This window comes from Ovis canadensis, chromosome 3 (assembly GCF_042477335.2).
Source record: "Ovis canadensis isolate MfBH-ARS-UI-01 breed Bighorn chromosome 3, ARS-UI_OviCan_v2, whole genome shotgun sequence".
NCBI classification, from domain to species: domain Eukaryota; kingdom Metazoa; phylum Chordata; class Mammalia; order Artiodactyla; family Bovidae; genus Ovis; species Ovis canadensis.
The window spans coordinates 222,746,536-222,770,786 of record NC_091247.1 but is presented as its reverse complement, the minus strand read 5'-3'; the positions used below and the strand labels follow the sequence as shown (position 1 = coordinate 222,770,786).

General features: G+C 53.7%; 1 protein-coding gene across 1 annotated transcript in view; it reads right to left on the bottom strand.

Moving 5' to 3' along the window:
- The window catches only part of CACNA1I (calcium voltage-gated channel subunit alpha1 I), a 117,499-nt gene that overhangs the window by 38,243 nt on the left and 55,005 nt on the right, over positions 1 to 24,251 (bottom strand). Inside the window, exons 6-10 of the mRNA XM_069581655.1 lie at positions 22,850 to 23,009; positions 13,503 to 13,818; positions 12,047 to 12,139; positions 8,572 to 8,878; positions 5,373 to 5,797 (exon numbers count right to left, since the gene is read on the bottom strand). Coding sequence (XP_069437756.1) covers positions 5,373 to 5,797; positions 8,572 to 8,878; positions 12,047 to 12,139; positions 13,503 to 13,818; positions 22,850 to 23,009 — 1,301 coding nt within the window. The remainder of the gene's footprint in view (positions 1 to 5,372; positions 5,798 to 8,571; positions 8,879 to 12,046; positions 12,140 to 13,502; positions 13,819 to 22,849; positions 23,010 to 24,251) is intronic.

Here is a 24,251-nt window from a genome sequence, read left to right as displayed (position 1 = left end):
GGCCAGCTCACCCCTGATAGACGCCAGGCTTGGGAAGGCCGGCTGCAGGGGCAGACAAGGGCCCAGCTGGGCAGGAACCCAAGCTGCCCCCCAGGAACCCCTCGAGCCCAGCATCACCCCCACGACAACAATGCCAGCTGGTGTTGAAAACATCCCCATGTGCCAGGTGGCGCTAAGCACTTTCCATGAATTATTCCCTCAAGGCTAAAACAATATCCTATAGTAGCTCCATTTGACAGCCAGAAAACCTGAGACCCAGAGAGGAAGAGTGACTTCCCTGGCCACACACAGTCAGCAGAAGAATCAGATCTCAAACCCAGGTCTCCTCCCTCTGGCCCGATACCTCCTCATGGTCCAGGTGCCTGCACCTCCTTACCTTTCTGACTTGAGGCTCTAGTTCAACAGACTCACTACCCTGCTTATAAGCCTTCCATGCCCCCTTCCTCCACTGCCCTAAGGATAAAGCCAGTCTTAAGACCCTTCATGAATGGACAGCCCTCGGGCCTCCTGGGCTGTTTGCCCTGGCCTGAGCATATGCACCTTGAGGGCTCAGGAGGGTCTTCCATAGGAATACCTATGTTCCTGGTGCCTGCATTTGTCTCTTCTCTGTCTACTGAAATCCCAGTCATCCCTCAGGATCCATTTCCAGTGCCACCACATCCAGGAAGCCTTCCCTGACTGCAGCCCATGTTGGTGTGTCTCTCCCCTAAGCCCCCAAAGAGCTGGAATGTCAGGCACTAAGCTATTCCATCTTCCTCTTCCTAGTCACCCCAGATCTAGGTTGGCAGTGACTTGACAGGACTGCTGAAAAGAGAATAAAACCTATTCTGACCCATCCACTGATTTGGAGGCCTTGAATGCTGTCCCCTGGGAGCTAGAGCCAGTGGACGTACCCCAGCTGGGGTCAGCCCTGCTCTAGGGAGGGTTTCTGCACCCCTGCCTTGCACTCCATTCAACCTGAACCTCTTTTTTCTATTTTGGCCACACTGCGGCATATGAGATCTTAATTCCCCAAGCAGGGATCTAACCTGTGCCCCCTGCATTGGAAGGCAGAGCCTTAACCACTGGACCACGAGGGTAGCTTCTAATCCTCTTTGTGTTGTCTGACACGGTGACCATCCTCTAGTCTCAGGAAGGCCTTGCCCAGCTCGGGAGGAGTCATGGGCATGGTCAAGAGAGTGCCAGGAGACGGTGGGGCTGAGACAGCCCACTCCCAAGAGCGGTGCCTCCCCTTCACCTATCAGCCTTCTGGAACCTCCAATTCAACCTCAGCATCTCGGAGCCCAGCGCTGACAGTCACTCACCACACCACGCTGGGCAAGCCAGTTCACCTCTCTGAGCCTCAGTTTCCCCACCTGCCCAGTGGGGACAAGACACTCACCCCACCTTCCCCAGGGGCTGCCGCGAGGTCATACCAGGAAGAGATATGACAACACAGGAGAGCAGATGACAACGGAGGAATCTGGCTGCCCAAGCCATCCCCACCCACCTGCCTGTCACGCAGACTCCGTTCCAGACGGTTCTGGGCTCTCTCCCCGCCAGGGCTGCGCCAGGTCAGGAGCAGACTTCAGCACCATCTGACCGCCTCGTGGGTCACACACAGGCCCCTGCCTGGCTGACTCCTGCTTTTCCCGGTCACCTCCTCCCAGGCCAGTCCCTGCACGGGGTATCCATGACCACGAGAAACCTGGCGACAGTCCTTCGTGATCTTGGCAGCAGTGAGCACCTAGAGGCCATGGGCACCCCCGTCTCACCTCTCATCTGAGCCCCTGTGACCACACAAGGGTGGCCCCTTCACAGATGGAAAAGGAAAGTGACACCTGACCTCTGTCATGCCCTCGTCACCTGCCACCCCTGCCACCCGGTGACCACACCAATCTTGCCGCCTGCAGGGTGTGCAGCCGGGGCCATACGAGGGACCCCCCCAGGACGCCTCCCCTCTGGCCCGCTCCCCTGCAGGGGACGGGATGCATGGGTTCCCCGGCCTCCGCTTCCCGCTCCCGGCTTCTCTCCCTGCCCCTTGGCAGCCCTGGGCCACCTCTCTCTCTACCGGCACCACCTCAGACGGGCGTTGCTCAAAATAGACTCGGGGGCGGATCGCTTCCTGCCAGCACCGTCTGGGATGGGAGCGAGGGGCGTGGAGCAGAGCTACCCGCGCCCCACTAGCAGCCCCTGTGCGGAGCTCCGCCAAACAATGGCTGCCGCTCCGAGCTGCTTTAAAGAGAATATTTTAAAAAATCTTCCCTCCCCCTCACTTCTTCCTTAATAATTTTTTTAAGCTCCAGACGGTAGCTGGGTAAACTCACCCCAAGGGTGGTGTAGTGAAAGTCGCTCAGTCGTGTCTGACTCTTTGTGACCCCATGGCCTGTCCATGGAATTCTCCAGGCCAGAATACTGGAGTGGGTAGCCTTTCCCGTCTCCAGGGGATCTTCCCAACCCAGTGATCAAACCCAGGTCTCCCGCATTGCAGGCGAATTCTTTACCAGCTGAGCCACAAAGGAAACCCAAGAATACTGGAGTGGGTAGCCTATCCCTTCTCCAGCAGATCTTCCCGACCCAGGAATTGAACCGGAGTCTCCTGCATTGCAGGCAGATTCTTTACCAACTGAGCTATGAGGGAAGCCCCAAGGGTGGTATAAGGTTCCGACAAAAGTTCACAAACCATTCCTAACTAGAGGGCACGGTCTATGCGCCAGGCTCCTTAACGCATTTGACCCTCCCGGCTGCTCTGGGAGGAGAGGTTCGTGTGTCCACTTCCAGATGGGGCTACTGGCTGAAGGAGGCCAAGTGACTTGCCCAAGGTTACCCTGCTGGGCGGCAGCAGAACCAGGGGATGAAGCAGCAGGTTTCAGCATTCCGGTGGAAGTCGTCAGGTTGGGGGGTGGGGCAGGTGGTGTTAATACCTGCTGAGGATGGTGGTGAAAATTCAGTACACCAGGCTGGCTCAGGGCCTGGCGCTTGGTAGGAGCCAGGGAGCCAATCCCTATGAGGGAAAGGGCATGAAGTCAGGGCATCTGCTTGTGGACGAGGAGGCCAGGGAGGATCCTGTGAAGGGGCAGAGGGTGCCAGTGAGGGCACCCCAGTAGGGAGACCAAAGGGGGCCTGCAGCACCAAAGAGAAGAGCCCCCTCCCCACCAACTGACCAAAGGGGGCCTGCAGCACCAAAGAGAAGAGACCCCCCTCCCGCCATCTGACCAAAGGGGGCCTGCAGCACCAAAGAGAAGAGGCCCCCTCCCCACCATCTGAAGGCTGGAGTGTTTGCCCAGAAGGATGGGGCAGAAGGACAAGGCGGGCCAGACCAGGCGGGGAGACCCCAAGAGCACTCGAGCAGGGACCGTGGCCTGGCCTGAGTCTGGGGCTGCAGGGAGAGGGAGAAGCTGGACCCAGAGGTCAGAGCTGTGGCCACCGTGTTGCCTTGGAGGGATGGCTGAGAAGGCGGGAACCAGTGGCCCAGTAGCAAACAGGCCTCTGAAAAATAGCCCTGATTTGCAGCGTAGGGCAGTTTCCATGGGGTGAATACCCCTCCTTCCATGGCCAAACCGTTTGAAAGGGGGGGCTTGCAAAATCCTGGAATCTGAGAAAATGGGCTCCTGCAAGCTGGTTCCACAAGCCGCCAGCAGGGACCATGCTCAGGCCCTGTGGGGCGGGACTGCGACAGGCACCCTGGGTGCTGCTCCATCCAGAAGCTAGAGCTAGCAACCCGGCAGCACCAGTTCACTGCGGGGCCTTCCCTGGGGACGCTGGGTCAGACAAAGGCCAGGAGACTAGACTGGAGGCGAGCGGGTCCAGGCTGCCAGTCTTACCAACTTTACCCTTGCAGAAAGCCTCCCCACCGGCCCTCCCCAGAGACCCTCATAATTAAGCTGGAATGGCTGGCAAACGGGCAGCTCCAAGCAGAGTGCAGTGGCAGCCCCAGGGGCCGCATTTAAGTAAATTGAATGGAGCCTGTGCCTGGTGGGCTAATGAAGACGGAAATGAGAGTGGGGCCCGCCCTGGGGTGCTGTGGGCGGGTGAGGGGGGGCCCACAGAAAGAGGACCACTGGGAAGCCAAGGGGGTGTTCAAACCCTATGGGGGATGAAATCTGACCCCAACTGGCTGTGGGATCTTGGGTCAGTGCCTGTGGGATCTTGAGGCCCCCTCCCTGGGCCTCAAGCCTCCCCCTGTGGCTCCTAGACAGAGTTCCTACACAGCTGGGGTGCAGGTTAAGGGAGGGACCCCACCTAGCAGCTGAGGAACCACGGGAGCCAGAAAATGATGTTTTTCCAAAAGGAGCCAGGGGTGGACTGACTTGTCCAGGCTGTCAGCCAAGTGTGAGCTATGGAGACATCTGTGCTAACCCCCTAGCCCTCCGTCCTGTGCCCCGATAAATACCCTCTAGTACCACACATCCTCCCTGTGCTCCTGTCACCTTCCAATAGCCGTCCCCGCCCCCATGGGCAGCTACCCCCCCTTGGGGGACCCTTTCTCTGAACTTGCTGCTGCTGCTAAGTCACTTCAGTCGTGTCCTACTGTGTGACCCCAGAGATGGCAGCCCACCAGGCTCCCCGTCCCTGGGATTCTCCAGGCAAGAGCACTGGAGTGAGTCTGCCATTTCCTTCTCCAATGCATGAAAGTGAAAAATGAAAGTGAAGTCGTTCAGTCATGTCCGACTTGCCTCACCTCTAAACCCTGGGTAGTAGCCCTCGTGGCGCAGGGGACCTGGGACCCACCATTTAACTCCGTCAACATGGTCTCTGCCCCCCATGCCTCCAGAGCTGAAGACAGAAGAAGCCACAGGTTCGGCCAAGAAGGGAGACGGGGGCAGCAGGGCAACCCACAGGGGCCCTCAGTGCCGTGGGGCTGCAGTGGAAGGGGGGAGGAAGTTGGGGTGGGGGTCAGGGATAGGAGGACGCACCCACCTGCTGAAGGTGTGTCATGGGTAGAGCACAAGGGGCTTTGACCATCGGTGAAAAGGTCTGCATTTTGTGCCGAGGGCAACAGAGGCCGTGGAAGTTTGGGGCCGGGGCGCTCCCAGCCTCTGGAAAGACCACTTCAGGGGTTTTGGAGAGAAGAGACAGGAAGGCTCGGGAACAGAGGTGAGGCACGGAAGTCAGGATTCAGCAGGGACTAGCGAGGGATGGGCTGTGGGTGAGCAGGTGTCCACGCTGAGAGGGACAGGAAGTGCTCCCCCTGGCTCTCACCCCAGGTGGCCATTGGGTCACTCATCCACCCTGAGCTCTGCCTCCTCCATGCCTAGCCCTGGGCTGGGCACTGAGGTCACATGGCTGAATGGGACCCAGGACAAGACAGACACATAGCGGGTGTGCGCCAGGCCCCGGGCACACATGTGCCAGCCCGCCCCATGCCCCCCACCGCCCCGCTCCCCACTGGCCTGCTGATGGTGCTCGATGCCCATGCTGACGGTGTTGACCAGAATAGCCATCATGATGCCCCTGTTGAAGTACTTGCTGTCCACGATGCCCCGCAGCTTGGCTCGCGTCTCCCGCCACAGGTCTTCGCACAGCCGGGCCGCCCCGTCGGCCGGCCCCTCCTCGTCCTCCTTCCCCAGCTCCGAGGAGGCCCCGTCCTCGCTGGTGCGGGCCACATCCGTGCCGGCTTCACCCTCGCCGACCCCTGCATGCGCGGAGCCCGAGCCCTCCTGGCCTGAGTCACTGCTGCTGCCCGGGCCTGAGGGCCGCCGGCCGGTGTCGTCCTGGCAGCAGGGGCAGCTGTCAGGGTCGGAGGCCAGCATGGCGGAGACGGGCTGCACCAGCGTGTGGGGCGTCGGGTCCAGGGGGCTGTGTCGGGGGCATAACTCTGGAAAGGAAGCAGGGGTCAGGGTCGGGGCCTCGGGTCATGCAGGAGGCAATCCCCACCTGCAGTCGGTCTGGCAAAATCTGGGTCACCACCCGCGTGAGCCCACAGAGTCTGCCTGGAACCCACCAGTGCTGCTTGGAGGAGGACGGCTGGTGGTTCCTGGGGAAACATGCTTCCCCTTCTGGGCTTTCCTGGCCCCTGAAGAAAAGCAGGGATCAGAAGCACCCACCCCACAGAGCCACAGGGATGGGTTTTATTGGTTAAGATGCAGATGAGCCCTGAGGAGTGTCCTTGCTCCATCACTTCCTGACCTGTGGCCCCCTGAGATTAGTCCGTCCCCAGCCCGTCCCCACTGTTTTGCTTCATGGCATCATGGAGCCTGGAAAACGGCTGAAAAGGCTGATGTGGAGGGTAGATACCCCTCAGAGGAAGCCAAGGTGGCCTCAACGTTCCTCAATTTTCCTGGGGTCTATGGCATCCAGGAAAGAAGGAGGCAGGAGCCCTGGGCAAAGGAAAACCCTCATTCTAGAAGCGCCTTTCCCCACCGCCAGGCTCCCCTCCACACAGCTGAGTCGAGGTGGGCCCTGGGGAGTGGGCAGGAGGTCCCCACACGTGGTAGGGGCAGGAGCTGTCATCCCAGGGCTATCCCCGGAGAGGTGAGGAACTCAGCCAGTATTGGATCCAAGTTCTATGATCCGTGAACCATTTCAAAGAAGCGTCAGAGAGGCTCCATCTGGGAGGTTTGGTTCCTTCTTTATATTTGTCTATGTTTTCCTCGAATAAACGGGTTTTGCTTGTGTAGCAAAATATATATAACGTTAAAGGGGAAGAAAAGCCTGAAATGTCTACCCTTCATTTCCACACTTGCTACCAAATACCTCTGGACAAGGCTCTGACTCACTCACCGTCTAGACCGGTGGGGCTGCCAGGGGTGGGCCCACCTCAGCATCGGAGGTCAGACCAGAGCACTTCCCAGCCCAACGGTGCATGGGGTCGCCCCCGCTAAGGCTTGTTTCCCAAGGAAGGGAGGAGTTGAGGGAGGCACGGAGGCCCAGGGCAGGGGACGACCTCCCTCCAGAAGCCTTCTAGGGCTTCTCTCCACGCAGTTTCTTGGGAGAGAGGAGTGGGCGACAGCAGGAAGTCCCTAAGCAGTAAACACCCTCCCCACATCATCCAGGAACACGGGGTGCCAGCCTTAGCCAGACCCCCGCTCCCCCGGCCACGTGCTGGGCCAGCCCACGGGCCACCTGGAGCCTCCTCCAAGACCACGCCTGGACGGCTGGCGCCCGGGGAAGGGTGGGCGGCTGCCCTGAGGATGAATTCTCCAGCTTGTCTCTGAGCATCTCATATTCCCAGAACATGAGAGCTGCAGGAGCGGGGCTTGGGGTGGCTGAATCCACAGGGCCTGGCCTCATCCTCACTCCATGGATGGAGGCCAGAGAGCTGCAGAGGAGCCGGGCTGGCCAGGGTCACAGCTGCCGCTGCCCTGGGGTACAGTCCTGAGGCTGGCTGCCTTCCTCACTGGCACCAACTGGGGGGCAGGGCTGGGCCTGGGGTGGGGCTCACCTCCTGTGGCTCCTTCGCCTCCTCTTACTGGAGAGGTTCATGTCCCCCTGGGTGGTGGGGGGCGGGGGGCGACAGAGCTGGGAACTCTGATGTCCCTGACACACTGTGTGACCTTGGGTGACTCCCTTCTTCCCTCCAGACCTTAGCACTCCCATCGGAACACAGGAGCCGATATTACTCTGCTCCCTTCTTAAGACTGTTTTCTAGAACAGATGAGAAAATGAATGGAAAACCCTTTGAAGCCTAAGGGGCTAACTCTCTGGAACCGTCTCCAGTCGAGCAAGAGAAATGGCCCCAAGGCAGGAGCAGATCACAGTGTGTGAGGTGCCCGGCATGCCTGCTCAGGTGTGCCAGCAGGCAGGCAGGTAGCAGCAGGAAGCCAGGGGCGGGGGCAGGGAGGGGGGATGGCCTGCAACGGAAAGGGATTTTATAGTTTCATAAAATTAAGGAAAACTATGAAGGAAACTAAGGAAAACTATAAAGAAAGCTGAACGCCTAAGAACTGATGCTTTTGAACTGTGGTGTTGGAGAAGACCCTAGAGAGGCCCTTGGACTGCAAGGAGATCCAACCAGTCCATCCTAAAGGAGATCAGTCCTGGGTGTTCATTGGAAGGACTGGTGTTGAAACTGAAACTCTAATACTTTGGCCACTTGATGCGGAGAGCTGACTCATTTGAAAAGACCCTGATGCTGGGAAAGATTGAGGGCAGGGGGATAAGGGGACGACAGAGGATGAGATGGTTGGAGGGCATCACTGACTAAAAGGACATGATTCTGAGCAAACTCCGGGAGACAGTGAAGGACAGGGAAGCCTGGTGTGCTGCAGTCCATGGGGTTGCAGAGTCAGACACAACCGAGCCACGGAACAACAGCAAAGGACAGAGAGCTGTTCATCGTTCTGTGCACGGAGCCCACGGTAAAGCCTGAGTCCTGTGCACATGTGGGGTCAGACGGGAATTCCGCCAGGGTGGGGCTAGGCCCCCCAAGTCCAGGGCCAGGCCAGGCAAGGCCCCAGCAGGCGGTCGGGAAAGGAGACAGGGAACTGAGAGTGTAGACTGCATCTCCTGGGGAAGGCCCAGGTTCTGAACTAGATGGACACCTCTGCTTGTGCTGGAGGGACAGGCCACGTTTTCAAACTGCCGCTTCTGAGTCCCCAGCTGGAGACACACCAGGCCTGGCTGGAGCACCCTGGAGGCCCCGCTACTTACTGTAGTGCCTGGGCTCCTTGGCGCCGGGCCCGGGCGTGGTGGAGCCGGGCGTCCCCGGGGCCTGGCGCCGGCTCCGCAGGGCCTGGTAGAGGCCCAGGGCCCGGCGCTTAGCCTTGCGCAGGATGTGGCAGACGTACTGGAAGATCTCCTCGTAGCAGTCGCCGGGCTCAGCGTAGCTGGCCACCGTGCTGGAGGACAGGTAGCGCTGCCGCTGCTCCAGCATCAGCCGGTGCTCCCGCTGCTTGGTCTCCGAGAACTGGGTCGCTATGACAACGAGGCACAGGTTGATCATGAAGAAGGAGCCCACCTGTGACCAACGGGAGAGGACAGGGACAGAGGGGATGGTGGGTTGAGAAGGGGTGGGGGTGGGGGGGACCGGCCGCAGGAGGGTGGGAGAGGGAGGAGAGACAGGGCGGAGAGAGAGCGGTGGAGATGCAGGGATGGAGGCAGGGCGAGGGGCAGAGGGGATGCAGAGACAGAAAGAGGACCAGGGCAAGGGCAGGGCAGATCCCGGACATGAAACAGGCAGAGAGACGGCCAGAGACAGCAGGGTGCAGAGAGAAAGGCAAGGAGAGATGCCGAGGGAGGGTGAGATAGGCTCAGAGAGGACAGAGGTGGGGGGTGTGGGAGGCACGGAGACAGGGGTGAGGGTGGGGACAGGGAGAGAGAGGAGGGGGCGGGGTGTGGAGGGCCCAGAGAGACGGAGAGGCACGGGCACAGATAGGAACAAGAAAAGATCACTGAGGCCTGGCTCCCAGAGGAGGCTGGGGCCCAGGACAGGGGTGGCCCGGGCAGCCCCCCAAGAAGGCTGCTTCCCTGAAGCCTGCTTCCAAGCCCACCTGCTTCGGACCCCTAGATCCTGACCACAGCTGCGCTCCCGCCTGGGACATCAACACTGAGGCAGGGAAGGGAGGCAGAGACCCAGCAGGCTCTGCTAGCCCTGAAACCCACCCCAGCCCTGCCCTTGCTATGGCCTTGACTTGGGCCCTAGTTGGGCCCACCGACCCCACTAGAGAGGTTTGCTTTAGAAAAGGTTTCCTTGTGTGCTTGGATGGGGTGGTAGGGAAAGGTTAGGGATTCTGCTACCTCAAGTCCTCAGGCCCTGCTCCAGGGGCCACCAGAGGCAGAAGGGCCCTTCCCGCCCCAGTTTCCAGAGTCAGGCTCCTCCCAGACATGGGCTGAGCCTTGGACCAGACTCAGCTGCAGTGAGAGAGGCAGTGGTGTTGCACCCTCCTCCAGGCTGCCCACCAGAAGGTCCCTGCAGGCGACAGTCGGTCCCTCATCCCCTCTTCCTTCCTCTCCCTGACAGCACGGCTGGGAGCTGGGGTTCGGGAGATGAGGTGTGAGGGTTGTAGGGGGCTTCCTGGCCCAGAGGTCTCTAGGAAAATCCCCTGCTTCTAAAGTAAGAAGATACCTCACTTGTTCGCTCTCTATATTTCCGGGAGACGGGCTCTGCAGGTCCGTGTGAGGGACACGGGGACCCCGCCCGCTGGGAGCTCACACTTCACACCCTCTGCTCAGCCTGCCTCTGTAGCCGCTGTCCCTGGGTGACCAGACAGCATCCCATTTCCCTCTGGACCTCCATTTTCCCCACCTGTCAAACAGAAGGCTCAGACGAGCTTAGGACTTATCCAGCCAGAAGGAGTGCGGGGGACCTGGGTCTTAGGGCTGAGAACCCTCACTGGCTGTGTGGTCCAAGCCAAGCGCCCCGCCTCTCTGAGGGGCAGGGTCCACACCTGAGAAATGGGCAGGTGACCTGGCCGGGCCAGGGCTCACTACCCCCTTCCTAGCACCTGGCCAACCCAGCACCCTGGCCTCCCGCCAGCCACCCTTTTCCCTGAGATGGGGCCACCACCCGGGGCCCAATAATTGCAGCAACAATAGCAGTGGGACACATTTACTGAGCAAGCACTGTGTGCCAGGAGCTGTGCAGGCGGCAGGCCCTGTCTCCTCTAACCCTCCCCGGGGCCCGTGAACCAGATGTCGCCACTGTTCCCCACTTCACCATGAGCTTGGGAGCCAAGGGGCCTGCCCAGAATCACGCTGAAAGTTGCCAACCCCAGACCCACTCCTAACTCCATCAGGAGAAGCAGATGAAGCATCTGGCCGCTTCTCCCTGGATCTCAAGGCTCCTCTCACCACCCCAGTGCTTCAGAGTCTGCCCCACTGCAGGATTCTGTCTGGGTTCAAGGTGTCTACAAGACACCCCCTGCCCAGAAAGGCGCTTCCTCTGGCTCTTCCCCCTACAGCTTTTAAGGTTTGATTCTGGCATCACCTCCTCCAGGAAACCTCTCACTTCCCCATCCCTTCTCCAGGCTGGGCGAGAAGCCTCCTTTGGACTCCATTAGCCTCTTGGGCTCCCTTTTGAGGCGGCTCCTAAGATGCGGCTGGCCCCTGCCTGCTGCAGCCCGTTTTCCCCAGTGAGACTGTGAGCTCCCAGAGGGCAGGGCAGGCCAGATCCGCTGCTCGGCACCCAGCACTCGGGGCCTGGCACAGTGCAGGCTTCCCTGAAAGTGCTGGGGAATGAACGAACCAGCGGATGGGTGGAGATGCTGAACAAAGCCTGGGATCTTCTTTTATCGGCAGTGTTTCCTATGGAAGGCATTTCAGCACCCCGAGGAAGGCATTGAAGCTAAGCCAGCAGTGAGTGTGTCTCAGCTTAGCTTGTCCTGAACCCCCAGGTCAAAGTCCCAGCAGCCCAGGAGGGGGTGCAGCGCCAAGCACACCCCCTCCTAACACCAGGGAGCTAGACAACCCGGCCTTACAGCAGGGAGCCAGCAGTGACTCTCCTGGGAGTGAATCACCTTGGCATTTGAGGACTGTGTTGTGGCTGAGGCTGTCAGGCAGGACAGAGTGGATGAGCTCTAAGCTTAGAGGAGACTGTGGTGGGGGTAGAGGGGTTGGCCAGCAGAGGGGCCCTCTCTGGGGGTAGAGAGAGCCCCCCTTCACCTCCAAGTCTCCCCAACAAGGCAGAGATGCCCGAGAGGCGTGGGTCCCTCCAAGAATTCCAAGGAGCTCCAGGGGCCCACACCCAGGCTCAGTCTCCCCTCCAGACTCTGCTGGGAAGCCACTCCAGGCTTCGGTTTCACAGCATCTCATCTTCCCGCCCCAGGAAACGAGGGAGATGCTGGAGCTCTTGAGAAGCTTCATCTGGGGGCTGCATCCCTGCTATGGTCATAAAGGAATGTATTCCCAGAGACTGCAAGACACAGAAACTCGAGCGCTGGGTGGACTTCAATTCCCAGAAATGAGAAAGGAAGGCAATCAGAAGCGATGGATGCCTCCAGCAGCCACCCCCAACGAGCTCCTTCAATCACCCGTGGCTCGGATGCATTTAAAAGCTGCCCCTCCTGCTCTCTCCCACTCAGCTCTGTGGGCCCGGAGGGTCTCCCTGGGGACTCCCAAAGCCTCTCTGGCCCCCTGGCCCGTGGGTCCTGGAGCTTGCCCGGAGAGCGCCAGCCCCCTTGACACTTACTATGATGAGCAGGATGAAATAGATGAAGTTATAGAAGGAGTGAGCATCCATCACGTAGTACATGATCTCCACCCAGCCTTCCAGAGTGATCACCTGCGGCCAGAGCAGAGCAGGGCACAGGCTGAGACGGCCGAGCCTCTGGGAAGGCAGGCAGCGAGGTGAGCGCCCCAGACAGAGGTCCCCCAGGGCACCGGGGCACCACGCGCGTTCTCTCTCATACTTCTCCCGAGGGCTCCACTGGGCGGGCATCCTCATCCCCAACACACAGGTGAGGAACTGAGGTCCAGAGAGATTAGGACACTTGTCCAATGTCACACAGCCAGCAAGGAGTGGATCAGGGACTTTTAACCTGGTCCCTCTGGCTCCAGAGCTCCCCTACCTTTCAGTCTTCCACAGCAAAGCAGGACTGGAAGAAGCAGGTGGCGGGGAGGGGGGTCTGGGTTGCAACTCCAGCTCACCCCCTGGGCCACTCTCTGAGCCTCAGCTGCTTCTTCAGTGCATGGGATTAACAGAGCCCGCCCGGCAGGGCTGGGGGCGCAGCTCAGCTGAGCCAGGGACAGTGGCTGTGCTGAGCTTGGTATGACTCTGTCCCCCATGTACTTTCTCAGAGAGGAAAAGCAGAGCAGCCTTGGGCAAGATGAATGCTGGGTCCTCCCCAGCACCGCGGTCTTGTTGGCTTCTGGGCAATTGCACGGAGCAATTCCCCCTCTTGGAACCAGAAGGTCTCCAAACACAGATGCTGGGCTATGATCACATCACAGCTTCGGCTCTGAATTGTATGATTCTGACGCTCCCCAGAGCAAAGCTCACAGAGCAGCCCTCTCAGCGGCTTCTCAGCCACCACCCTCTGCACCTGCCCCATCCTTCCTTCCAACCACAGCAGGAAGGTAACCTTGACCAGGCACTCGCTGCGTGCTGGGCTCTGCTCACGTCTGGTTTATTCTTCTCAGTCACTCAAGGTTGGGGGGCAGGGGGAGGGAGCTGTTATGACCCCCATTTTTTAAATGGAAAAAAGTTGTTTTTGATGTGGACTATTTTCAAAGTCGTTATTGAACCTGTTGCAATATTACTTCCATTTTATGTTTAGTTTTTTGGCTGCAAGGCATGTGGAATCTTAGCTCCCCGACCAGGGAATGAACCTGCATCCCCTGCATGGGAAGGTGAAAATCTTAACCACTGGACCGCCAGGGAAGTCCCACCCCCATCTTAGAGATAAGAAAACTGAGGCACAGAGACTTCAGGCAATACTCCTGAGGGCCTACAGTCCTTTCTCCCAACCTCAGTTGCTCTGTCTGGAACATGGGCGTGATAGTGCCTGTCATGCCGGCAGGCCAGGCAGACCTCAGTGACTCAGGTGGCAAACGCCGAGCACAGAGTGCCGGGTGAAGCTGCTCCCCCACCCCTGCCCACCCCCAGCCCGCAGCACAGGGGCCGGTGCCAAGCCCGAGGGCCTCACCTGGAAAATGACTATCCAGGCATAGCCGATGTTGTCAAAGTTGATGGCGCCCTTGTGGGGGTTGGCGCTGCCCGTGCGGCACACGTTGTAGTACCGGTTCCAGTTGACGCAGAGCCCACTGGCGTTGAGGTCCTGGCGGCCCGCCCCGAAGTCGTAGACGTCGTCCTTGGACAGGCAGCACTCGCGGCCCTGCTCCTTGAGCGGAGGGATCTCGTGGCAGCCCATGATGCCGTTGTCCCCCGACAGGGAGCAGATGAAGGGCATCTCGTCGTCCTCCTCCGGCTGGTAGTAGGGGGGCAGAGCCACGTCCCCTTGTCTGCACAGGTGATGGTGCAGAAAAGAGAAGGGGAGGGGTCACCGCCACGCGGCACGGCAGGACTGGAACCGCCAGCCATCATCGCTTCAAGGCCTTCATACATGCTGTTACCGCTGCCCGGGACACCTTTCTCCACCTCTGGCATCGTCGCAAAAACTCCCACCTACTCACTGAGGGACGTTCCAGGGTCCCCCCTCCTCAGGGAGCCTGAGGCCCTGCACAAACTCCCATTATTGCTCTTGGGGAAAGTGCACCCCACTTCCCTGGGAGCCTGGAGCTCTTTCAGGGTGAGGACTGGGTCTCAGCACCCCTAGTGCCTGCACACCGTCTGGTCGGCACAGATCAGGTGCTCAGTATACAAATGCTGAATTTTACTGGCTCAACAAATCAAGGTAAGATACCTTCCTGTTCCACCCTGTCCCATCTGTGTGACCTTGGGCTGGTCAGTTCCCCTCTCTGGATCTCAGTTTCTTCATCTGTAAAACAGAGATGGCGATCCCCACCCTGCCCATCCTGTGGAGCTAATCTGTGACTCATGGCAATCCCAATCGAAATTCCAACATGCTTTTGTCTATGAAACCTGGCCACATGGTTCTAGGTTTATATAAATGGGAGACTAGTCTAGACAATTTTTAAAAAAGAATAAAGGTGAGTGGAGTATAGCCCTACAAGAGGTCACAATATACAGTGTGGTACTGCACAGGAACAGAAAGATTTGTGGAGCACCTCAGAACACAGGTACAAACCCAGGTATAAAAGGGAACTTGGTATATTATAGAGAAGCCTTTTCAGATCCATGGAGAACAGAAGGACTGGGCAATAAATGGTGTTAAGACATCTGCTATCCATTTGGAAAACAATAAAGTTAGATCCTTACCTCACACCATATACAAAAGTAAACTTATGCAAGACATGGTACTGAATGTAAAAAAGAATGTCTATTATCTCCTCAATTGTTTATATTGATTGCACACTGAAAATAATATTTTGGACATACTAGGTTAAGAAAAATATATCATAAAATTTTAAATAATAAAATCCTGATGAATAAAAAAGCATAAGTGCAACAAAAATAACCACAAAAACTTTACAAGAACATATGAGGTATTCTTGTTAACTCAGGATAGGTAAGACCTTCTTATATAAAACATATAAAATCCAAAATCTATAAAGAAAAAGGTTGGCAAGATTGAGTGTATACAAAATTTCTGAGACAAACAATAGTATACAAACAACAAATTGCAATAAAGCAGAAGTAGGCAAACTTTCATTATAGGGGACTGGAATGCAAAAGGAGGAAGTCAAGAAACACCTGGAGTAACAGGCAAATTTGGCCTTGGAATGTGGAATGAAGCAGGGCAAAGACTAATAGTGTTTTGCCAAGAAAATGCACTGGTCATAGCAAACACCCTCTTCCAACAACACAAGAGAAGACTCTACACATGGACATCACCAGATGGTCAACACCGAAATCAGATGGATTATATTCTTTGCAGCCAAAGATGGAGAAGCTCTATACAGTCAACAAAAACAAGACCGGGAGCTGACTGTGGTTCAGATCATGAACTCCTTATTGCCAAATTCAGACTCAAATTGAAGAAAGTAGGGAAATCCGCTAGACCATTCAGGTATGACCTAAATCAAATCCCTTATGATTATACAGTGGAAGTGAGAAATAGATTTACGGGCCTAGATCTGATAGATAGAGTGCCTGATGAACTATGGAATGAGGTTCATGACATTGTACAGGAGACAGGGATCAAGACCATCCCCATGGAAAAGAAATGCAAAAAAGCAAAATGGCTGTCTGGGGAGGCCTTACAAATAGCTGTGAAAAGAAGAGAGGTGAAAAGCAAAGGAGAAAAGAAAAGATATAAGCATCTGAATGCAGAGTTCCAGAGAATAGCAAGAAGAGATAAGAAAGCCTTCTTCAGCAATCAGTGCAAAGAAATAGAGGAAAAGAACAGAATGGGAAAAACTAGAGATCTCTTCAAGAAAATTAGAGATACCAAGGGAGGATTTCATGCAAAGATGGGCTCGATAAAGGACAGAAATGGTATGGACCTAACAGAAGCAGAAGATATTAAGAAAAGGTGGCAAGAATACACAGAAGAACTGTACAAAAAAGATCTTCACGACCCAGATAATCACGATGGTGTGATCACTCACATAGAGCCAGACATCCTGGAATGTGAAGTCAAGTGGGCCTTGGAAAGCATCGCTACGAACAAAGCTAGTGGAGGTGATGGAATTCCAGTTGAGCTGTTTCAAATCCTGAAAGATGATGCTGTGAAAGTGCTGCACTCAATATGCCAGCAAATTTGGAAAACTCAGCAGTGGCCACAGGACTGGCAAAGGTCAGTTTTCATTCCAATGCCAAAGAAAAGCAATGCCAAAGAATGCTCAAACTACCACACAATTGCACTCGTCTCACACGCTAGTGAAGTAATGCTTAAAATGCTCCAAGACAGGCTTCAGCAATACGTGAACCGTGAACTTCCAGATGTTCAAGCTGGTTTTAGAAAAGGCAGAGGAACCAGAGATCAAATTGCCAACATCCACTGGATCATCAAAAAAGCAAGAGAGTTCCAGAAAAACATCTATTTCTGCTTTATTGACTATGCCAAAGCCTTTGACTGTGTGGATCACAATCAACTGTGGTAAATTCTGACAGAGATGGGAATACCAGACCACCTGACTTGCCTCTTGAGAAATCTGCATGCAGGTCAGGAAGCAGCAGTTAGAACTGGACATGGAACAACAGACTGGTTCCAAATAGGAAAAGGAGTCCATCAAGGCTGTATATTGTCACCCTGCTTATTTAACTTATATGCAGAGTACATCATGAGAAACGCTGGACTGGAAGAAACACAAGGTGGAATCAAGATTGCTGGGAGAAATATCAATAACCTCAGATATGCAGATGACACCACCCTTATGGCAGAAAGTGAAGAGGAACTAAAAAGCCTCTTGATGAAAGTGAAAGTGGAGAGTGAAAAAGTTGGCTTAAAGCTCAACATTCAGAAAACAAAGATCATGGCATCCGGTCCCATCACTTCAAGGCAAATAGATGGGGAAACAGTGGAAACAGTGTCAGACTTTATTTTTTGGGGCTCCAAAATCACTGCAGATGGTGATTGCAGCCATGAAATTAAAAGATGCTTACTCCTTGGAAGAAAAGTTATGACCAACCTAGATAGCATATTGAAAAGCAGAGACATTACTTTGCCGACTAAGGTCCGTCTAGACAAGGCTATGGTTTTTCCTGTGGTCATGTATGGATGTGAGAGTTGGACTGTGAAGAAGGCTGAGCGCCGAAGAATTGATGCTTTTGAACTGTGGTGTTGGAGAAGACTCTTGAGAGTCCCTTCGACTGCAAGGAGATCCAACCAGTCCATTCTAAAGGAGATCAGTCCTGGGATTTCTTTGGAAGGAATGATGCTAAAGCTGAAACTCCAGTACTTTGGCCACCTCATGTGAAGAGTTGACTCATTGGAAAAGACTCTGATGCTGGGAGGGATTGGGGGCAGGAGGAGAAGGGGACGACCCAGGATGAGATGGCTGGATGGCATCACTGACTCGATGGACGTGAGTCTGAGTGAACTCTGGGAGTTGGTGATGGACAGGGAGGCCTGGCGTGCTGCAATTCATGGGGTCGCAAAGAGTCAGACACCACTGAGCAACTGAACTGAACTGAACTGAGGCAAACTTTTTCCATAAAGAGACAAAAAGTAAGTCTTTTTTTCCTTTATGCAAACCACATGGTCTCTGTCCCACCCACACAACTCTGCCACTGTAACATGAAAACCATCACAGAAAACGGATAAACAAGTGGGCATGGCTGTGTTCCAACGAAACTTTATTCACAAAAACAGGCCAGAGTTTGCCATCCCCTGTGATAAAGTATTTGAAACATGTAAAACAGGTACAATATAACCATCTAAAGCATATTAAAACCTCTTATAACTCAATAAGAAAAAGAATCCACTAGGGAAGGAAAGGACAAAAGAATGGGAAATTCACAGAAGAAATCAAAATGTCCAACATACAGGAAGAGATGCTCACCTCACTAATAACAGGAATACGCGAACAAAAATTACAGTGAGATCATTTTACATCCATCCAAACAGCAAACATTTCAGGGTTGATAACATTGAGTGTGGGGAAGGGTGCGTGTAAACAGACATGCTCACACACTAGCAGTGGGAGTATAATTGACACAACCTTTCTAGAGGGTACTCTGGCAACATCCATCAACAATTAACATGTAGACATAGAACCCCAATACATATGGTCCCCCGGTGGTAATAAAGGCACTCTGACAGTTCAATGGAGAAAGAATGGACTTCTCCAGCAGCAGTGCTGGGACAACTGGTCATCCCCATGAAAAATGAATCTTGACCCCAACCACATGCCATACTAAAAATTATTTGAAATGGAATACAGACCTAAATGGGAAAGATACAAACAAGAAAGCTTCTAAAAGAAAACACTGGAGGATAGTTCATAACCTTAGGTTAGAAAAAGATTTCTTAAACTGGATACAAAAAATAATACTAGAAAAGTAATTGATAATACTGGGGAGCTTCTGTTTATCAATCAAATGATACCATTAAGAAAGTGAAAACTGCAAAAAGACAAAAAGAAGATTAGAAAAGAAAAAATACAGAAGTACAAAAAAACCTTTAAAAAAATAAAAAACGGAAAAAGAAAAAACAAAATTAAAAAAAATTTTAAACGGGGAGAAAAGAGTGAAAACATAAAATTCAAACTGGAATCAAATATATGATATAGGACATAAATATATATATATCCACTGAAGGACTCAAATCCAGACTATAAAGAACTGCTACAAATTTATAAGAAAAATAAAGGCAATTCAATTTTTAAATGGCAAAAACCATACAGGCACTTCACATGAAGATATACTGATGGCTTATCAACAAACAGAAAAGTGCCTATCACCACTGGCCATCAGGAAAATTCAAATTAAGATGCAAATTAAAACCACAATAAGGCGCCACTGCACTCTCACTAGAATAGTAAAAATTAAAGGACTGACAGTTCCAAACATTGCTACAGAATGTGGGGCAACTGGAACTCCTTAGACTTTGCTAGCGAACATTCAGTGCAACCATCCTGGAAAACGGTTTGACAAAATTTACAAGCCAGTAAACACAGGCACTCCCTTCACCTGGCAATTCTACTCCTGGGAATTTACCCAAAAGAAGGAACGGCCATATCCACCCAAAGACATGGGCAAGAATATTCATGAGTCATTGAACCAAAGAACCAGAAACCACCCACATCCACAGGAGAACGGAAAAACACAACATGCCGAGGTGTATTCAGTCAGTGGGAACCTCGCAGCAATAAAGGAGCTACGGATACATGCAGCAACTTGGATGAGCCTCACAGACACAGGATCATGAGCCAGAGATGCAGACACGGAAGGCAACTGCCTGTATGATTTCATCGGAAGAAACCTCAGAAACAGGCAAAGGGATTCCGTGGTGATAAGAGATCAGAATAGCGGCTACATCGGGGCGAGGGGGAGGGTGACGAGGAAGGGGCAGGATAGAGCCCTGCTGGGCACTGTGAATTTCTCAGGGTAGATTGACACCGGTGCTTAATCCAGGGAAAACCTCACTGAGCACCCCGCCCCCCACAGCACCTAATAGCTGTGCCTGGCGCTGAGTATAATTTATACCTTAACCAAAAAAGGCAAATAAAAAAATGGACACAGAGGTTCAAGAGGGAGGGGGACATACGTATATCTATGGCTGATTTATGTTGATATTTGGCAGAAACCAACTCAATTCTCTTAACTAATTATCCTTCAATTTAAAAATAAATAAAATTTTTAAAAATGGACACAGGGCATACCTCATTTTATTTATTTTTTATTATGTACTTACTTATTTATTTGGCTGCACTGGGTCTTAGGTGTAGCACGTGGGATCTTGGATCTTAGTTGTGGCCTGTGGATCTTTTTAGTTGGGGCGTGTGCAAACTTACTTGCAGCATGTGGAATTTAGTTCCTTGACTGGGGATCAAACCCCGGGCCCCCTGCATTGGGCATGTGGAATCTTAGCCACTGGACCACCAGAGAAACACCCATACCTCATTTTATTAAGCTTTGCTTTATTACCCTTCTTACAAAGTGAAAGTATGTGGCAACCCTGCCTCAAACAAGCCTATCAACACCACTGTTCCCACAGCATCTGCTCATTTTGTGTCTCTGTGTCGTATTTTGGTAATTCTTGCACTATTCCAAGCTTTCATTATTATTACGTCTGTTATGGTGATCTGCAATCAATGAGCTTTGTTATTACTACTATGAGTCACTGAAGGCTCAGCAGAGATGGCTAGCATTTTTTGGCAATAAAATATTTTCAGTTGGGGCATGTTCTTTTTTATATGCTATTGCACAATTAACAGACTCCAGACGACTTGCCTGGTGGTTCACACTCCCAAGGCAGGGGGCCTCGGTTCAATCCCTGGTTAGGGAAGTAGGTCCCTCAGGCTGCAACTAAGAATTTGCATGCTGAAACTAAAGATTTCACATGCCGCAACAAAGATCTAAGATTCCGAGTACTGCAACTAAGACCTGGGGCAGCCACATAAATAAAAAGAAATATTAAAAAAAAAAAAAAAAACCAGACCACAGGATGGTGTAAACATAACTTAACATGCACTGGGAAACCAAAAAAATCGTATGACTCACTTTGTTTCCGTGGTCTGGAACCGAACCCACAGTATCTCAGAGGTGTGCCTTACGCTTCGACTAGCAATTATGAGTCTAGTCATTGATCACACAAGGGCATACAAAGATGGCAAGCATACACGATGCTCCCTGCAGGCTTCCACATAAAAGCAAATACCTGGTAACCACACAAAGTCCATCAACAGAAGCTGGCACCCTGAACTGTGGTTCATTTGTGGAATAAGAAACACTGATGTAAGACACACTCAAGACACATTGCCTAAGCAATTCCCATTTTTAAAACCTATCTGGGGTGTAAATAGTCGTGCGTGTGCATTAATGCCTAGACAGAATCTGCCAGAAGGGAGCAGATGCTTTGCAGAGGACATGAGACGGAGCCCCGCCACTTCCTAGCTGGGTGGCATCCCCTTTGCTCATCAAGAACCCTGCCTCTGATCATCTGGGGTCTCCCCTGGGGCCTGTGTGCCTGGGGCATGCTCTGTGCACGCTCACTGGGGGGTGGTCACGGTAGGCTTTGGAGGTCCAGGAGCAAGGTTCTCCTCTCTCAGCCTGTTTCCGGGTCTCCACATGGGGTCAAAAGTCAAGCACCCCCGCCACCACCCGTGTCACACAGGAGCGTGTCATCCTTGCTAACCAAGTCAATAAACTGGACTAGAGGTGCCCAACAACCCAGAAGATAAACTCACAAGTGAGACAGGTTCAGACAAAGACAGTGCCAAGAAAATCAAGCAGGATAATGTCTGGGGGAAAGAGGTGGTGAGGGAAGGCCTCCCGGAGGAGGTGGCACTGGGGTTGAGCTGGGTTAATGAGAGGGGGCCACCTCGGGATGAACTAGGAAAAGATCCATGGGGGCCAGAGGGGCCTGGATGTGACCTGAACCCCCAAAGCTGAGAGCTCACACCTGCCCGTCTCCATCTGTGCAGGCCAGGCCGGGAGAAGCAGGGCCCACCCCTTACAAATGACTGACACTGCGTGCTCCCCTCCCCCACACAGGGCCCTGACCCACAAGGGTGCCCTGCCCCTGATCTGCCCCCACAGTGCTGCAGAGGGAGCCAGTTCTTTCCCCAGGCTTCCCCCTGGCTCTCCAGCATAGCTCCATCCCCACAACCAGCAGTCAGGCGGACAGGGAGGCCCAGCCCATGCCTGTGCAGTGTCCCCATGTCCCTGCACCCTTCGATCCCCAAGGGCTGGAACTCCACCTTCTACTGCATGCTCCCGAGCTGGGCAAGTGCCGCTGCTTCGGTGAGCGTGTCAAGTCACAGGATGAATGAAAATGCTTTCCTACCTCTGTCCCTGCGGCCTGGACCCAGCAGGAGTGCACTAATGCATATTAGTGAAACGAAATGAAAGTTTAGTCATGTCCAACTACACATGGCCATGTATGTGTACTCAAAGGCGCTGCTTACCCCTCCTCACTGAGATGCTACAGATGTCCAATTTCTCCGACGACTCAACCCAACTTCTCCAAGAGCCACAGCTCAATTTCTGTTTACATAGCTTTGGACAAGCCTCTCTCTAGGGAGCTGTCCACCCCCACTGCTGTTAGACACACGTGGGCTAAATGCAAGCTGACCTTTCCCTGATGACTCAGAGTCACCGACTGGAATGTCTGTGCTGTAATTAGACAGCCAGGTTTCATGTCTGCTTTTGAGGTTTTCTGCCTTGTTTTCCCTTGCTGTCATCACTTCTGCTTGGGTCTTCCCCTCCTACCCAACCTCCTCCTGGTTCGCTGCTTCCACTCTTCGGGTCCCAACTACCAAGTAAGTTGCTTCCTGCTTCCCTGGTGGCTCAGAATCTGTCTGTAATGCAGGAGACCCGGGTTCCATCCCTGGGTTGGGAAGATCCCCTGGAGAAGAGAATGGCAACCTGCTCCAGTATTCTTGCCTGAGAAATCCAATAGACAGAGGAACCTGGCAGACTACAGACTATAGGGTTGCAAAGAGTCGGACACGACTGAGCGACTAACACTTTCACTTTCACCCAGTAAGTTAAAACTACGTGTTAAGTAAGAGTCAGTAGGAGCTAAATTAGTGTCTAAGGGGCTGCCTTGGACTGGGACTTTGTGATAACAGTTTGGAGGGCTCAGAGACGTTCTGAGCTCATTTTGGTGTCCAACCATTCGTGGGAGACCTACCACCAACTCACCTGGGCACATCCCTTAATCTCTCTGCTCCACCGGGAGTAAGGGTTGAGACCAGGTGCTCAATGGGGAGACCTTCCCAGCCTGGAAACATTCTGCATGAACAATACCCCAAGTAAAGCTGGCCAGGAGTCCCAGGGCAGGGGATGGGGCGCTGCACTCACATGGTGAAGTTCTCCTCCAGGAAGCAGCGGTTGCGAAGCAGGCCGGCCCAGAGCTGCACGCCGATGATGCCAAAGATGAAGAAGACAAAGAAGCAAAGCAGGAGGACATTCCCCAGCATGGGCAGTGTGTCCAGGAGCAGGTTCACCAGGATCCGCATACCTGGGAGAGGGAAGGGTGGAGGGATTGGATTGGCAGACAGGGGCAGAGGGCCCAGAGAGGAGACAGAGAGAGCGGGGGTAGAGGAACAGAGAGGGGGTGGTGAGAGGAGAGGTGGGACATGTGGGCGGGGACTCCTTACTGCCCTCAACCTGCTCAGTGGCCACCAGACAGACCTCCTCCTTGGTACCTGCCCCTTCTCCCAGAAGCCATGAAAATGGCTCTGCATCCCACTATACTTCCACTAGATCATGGGTGAATAAGCAGATATCTACGGAGTACTTTCAACGTGTCAAATGCTTTTCGGGGTAATGCACAAATACGAGCTCTTCAGTCCCCATGACAACTCTATGAGGGTGGTAATATTATCCCTATTTTATAGAAAAGGCAACTGGAGGTTCGTATAACTGAAGCTACTTGCCCAAGTTCACACAGGTAGGAAGCAGCAGGGTCTAGATTTAAACCAGGTGTCCTGACACCAAGTTAGCACTCTCCATAGCCCCCAAGTACCTGGAGGTCTGGGACTGAGGTTAGCTCATCTCCCTATGCCCAGCACCCACCCAGGACGGGCACTTGTGCCCTAATAAATGTGTCCTGAGTGTCCTTGATCTCTGGGACAGTCAGTGGTCCCCTGACCATGCCAGGACACATCAGTACCAACCAAAACCATCCTGCTGACCCACCCCACTGCATGATGAAATCAGGAAGAGTTCTCAGAACCACCTAGAGAAGAACCTTGGCCAGCCAAGGTACCCAGACCTGGCCTGATGCCAGAGGAAGAGAACTTTTCTTTTCCTTAGAAATAGCTACAATGAACAAGCCAAGCCAGAGGCAACAAGAGGAGAAAATGGGGAAATGAGCGAGGAGATAGACATCCCCAGGGACAACCTGAATGGAGCAACCTGAATGGGGCTTCAGGCAGGCATGGAGAGGGGAACAGAACATGTCAGTCACTTTCTGGGGAGGTATGACGTCCCAAAACTCTGCAGGTAGGGAAAGCATATGGAAAGTACATAGCCCCTGATGAAGAGAGAACAGGATTCAAATCCTCACGCTGCTGGCCTCTGGGACCTGTGGGACTTTGAACCAGTCCCTGCCCCTCGTGGAGGATAAGACCCCTCAGCAGAGGGGCCCAAGAAGACAGCAGGCACACTACAAAGATTCCCCAGCTCAGGGCCCACACCCAAGTCAGCAAACTCTGAGGCTTCCACCCCACAGAGGAAGTGGAGAACAGGCTCAGCTTTC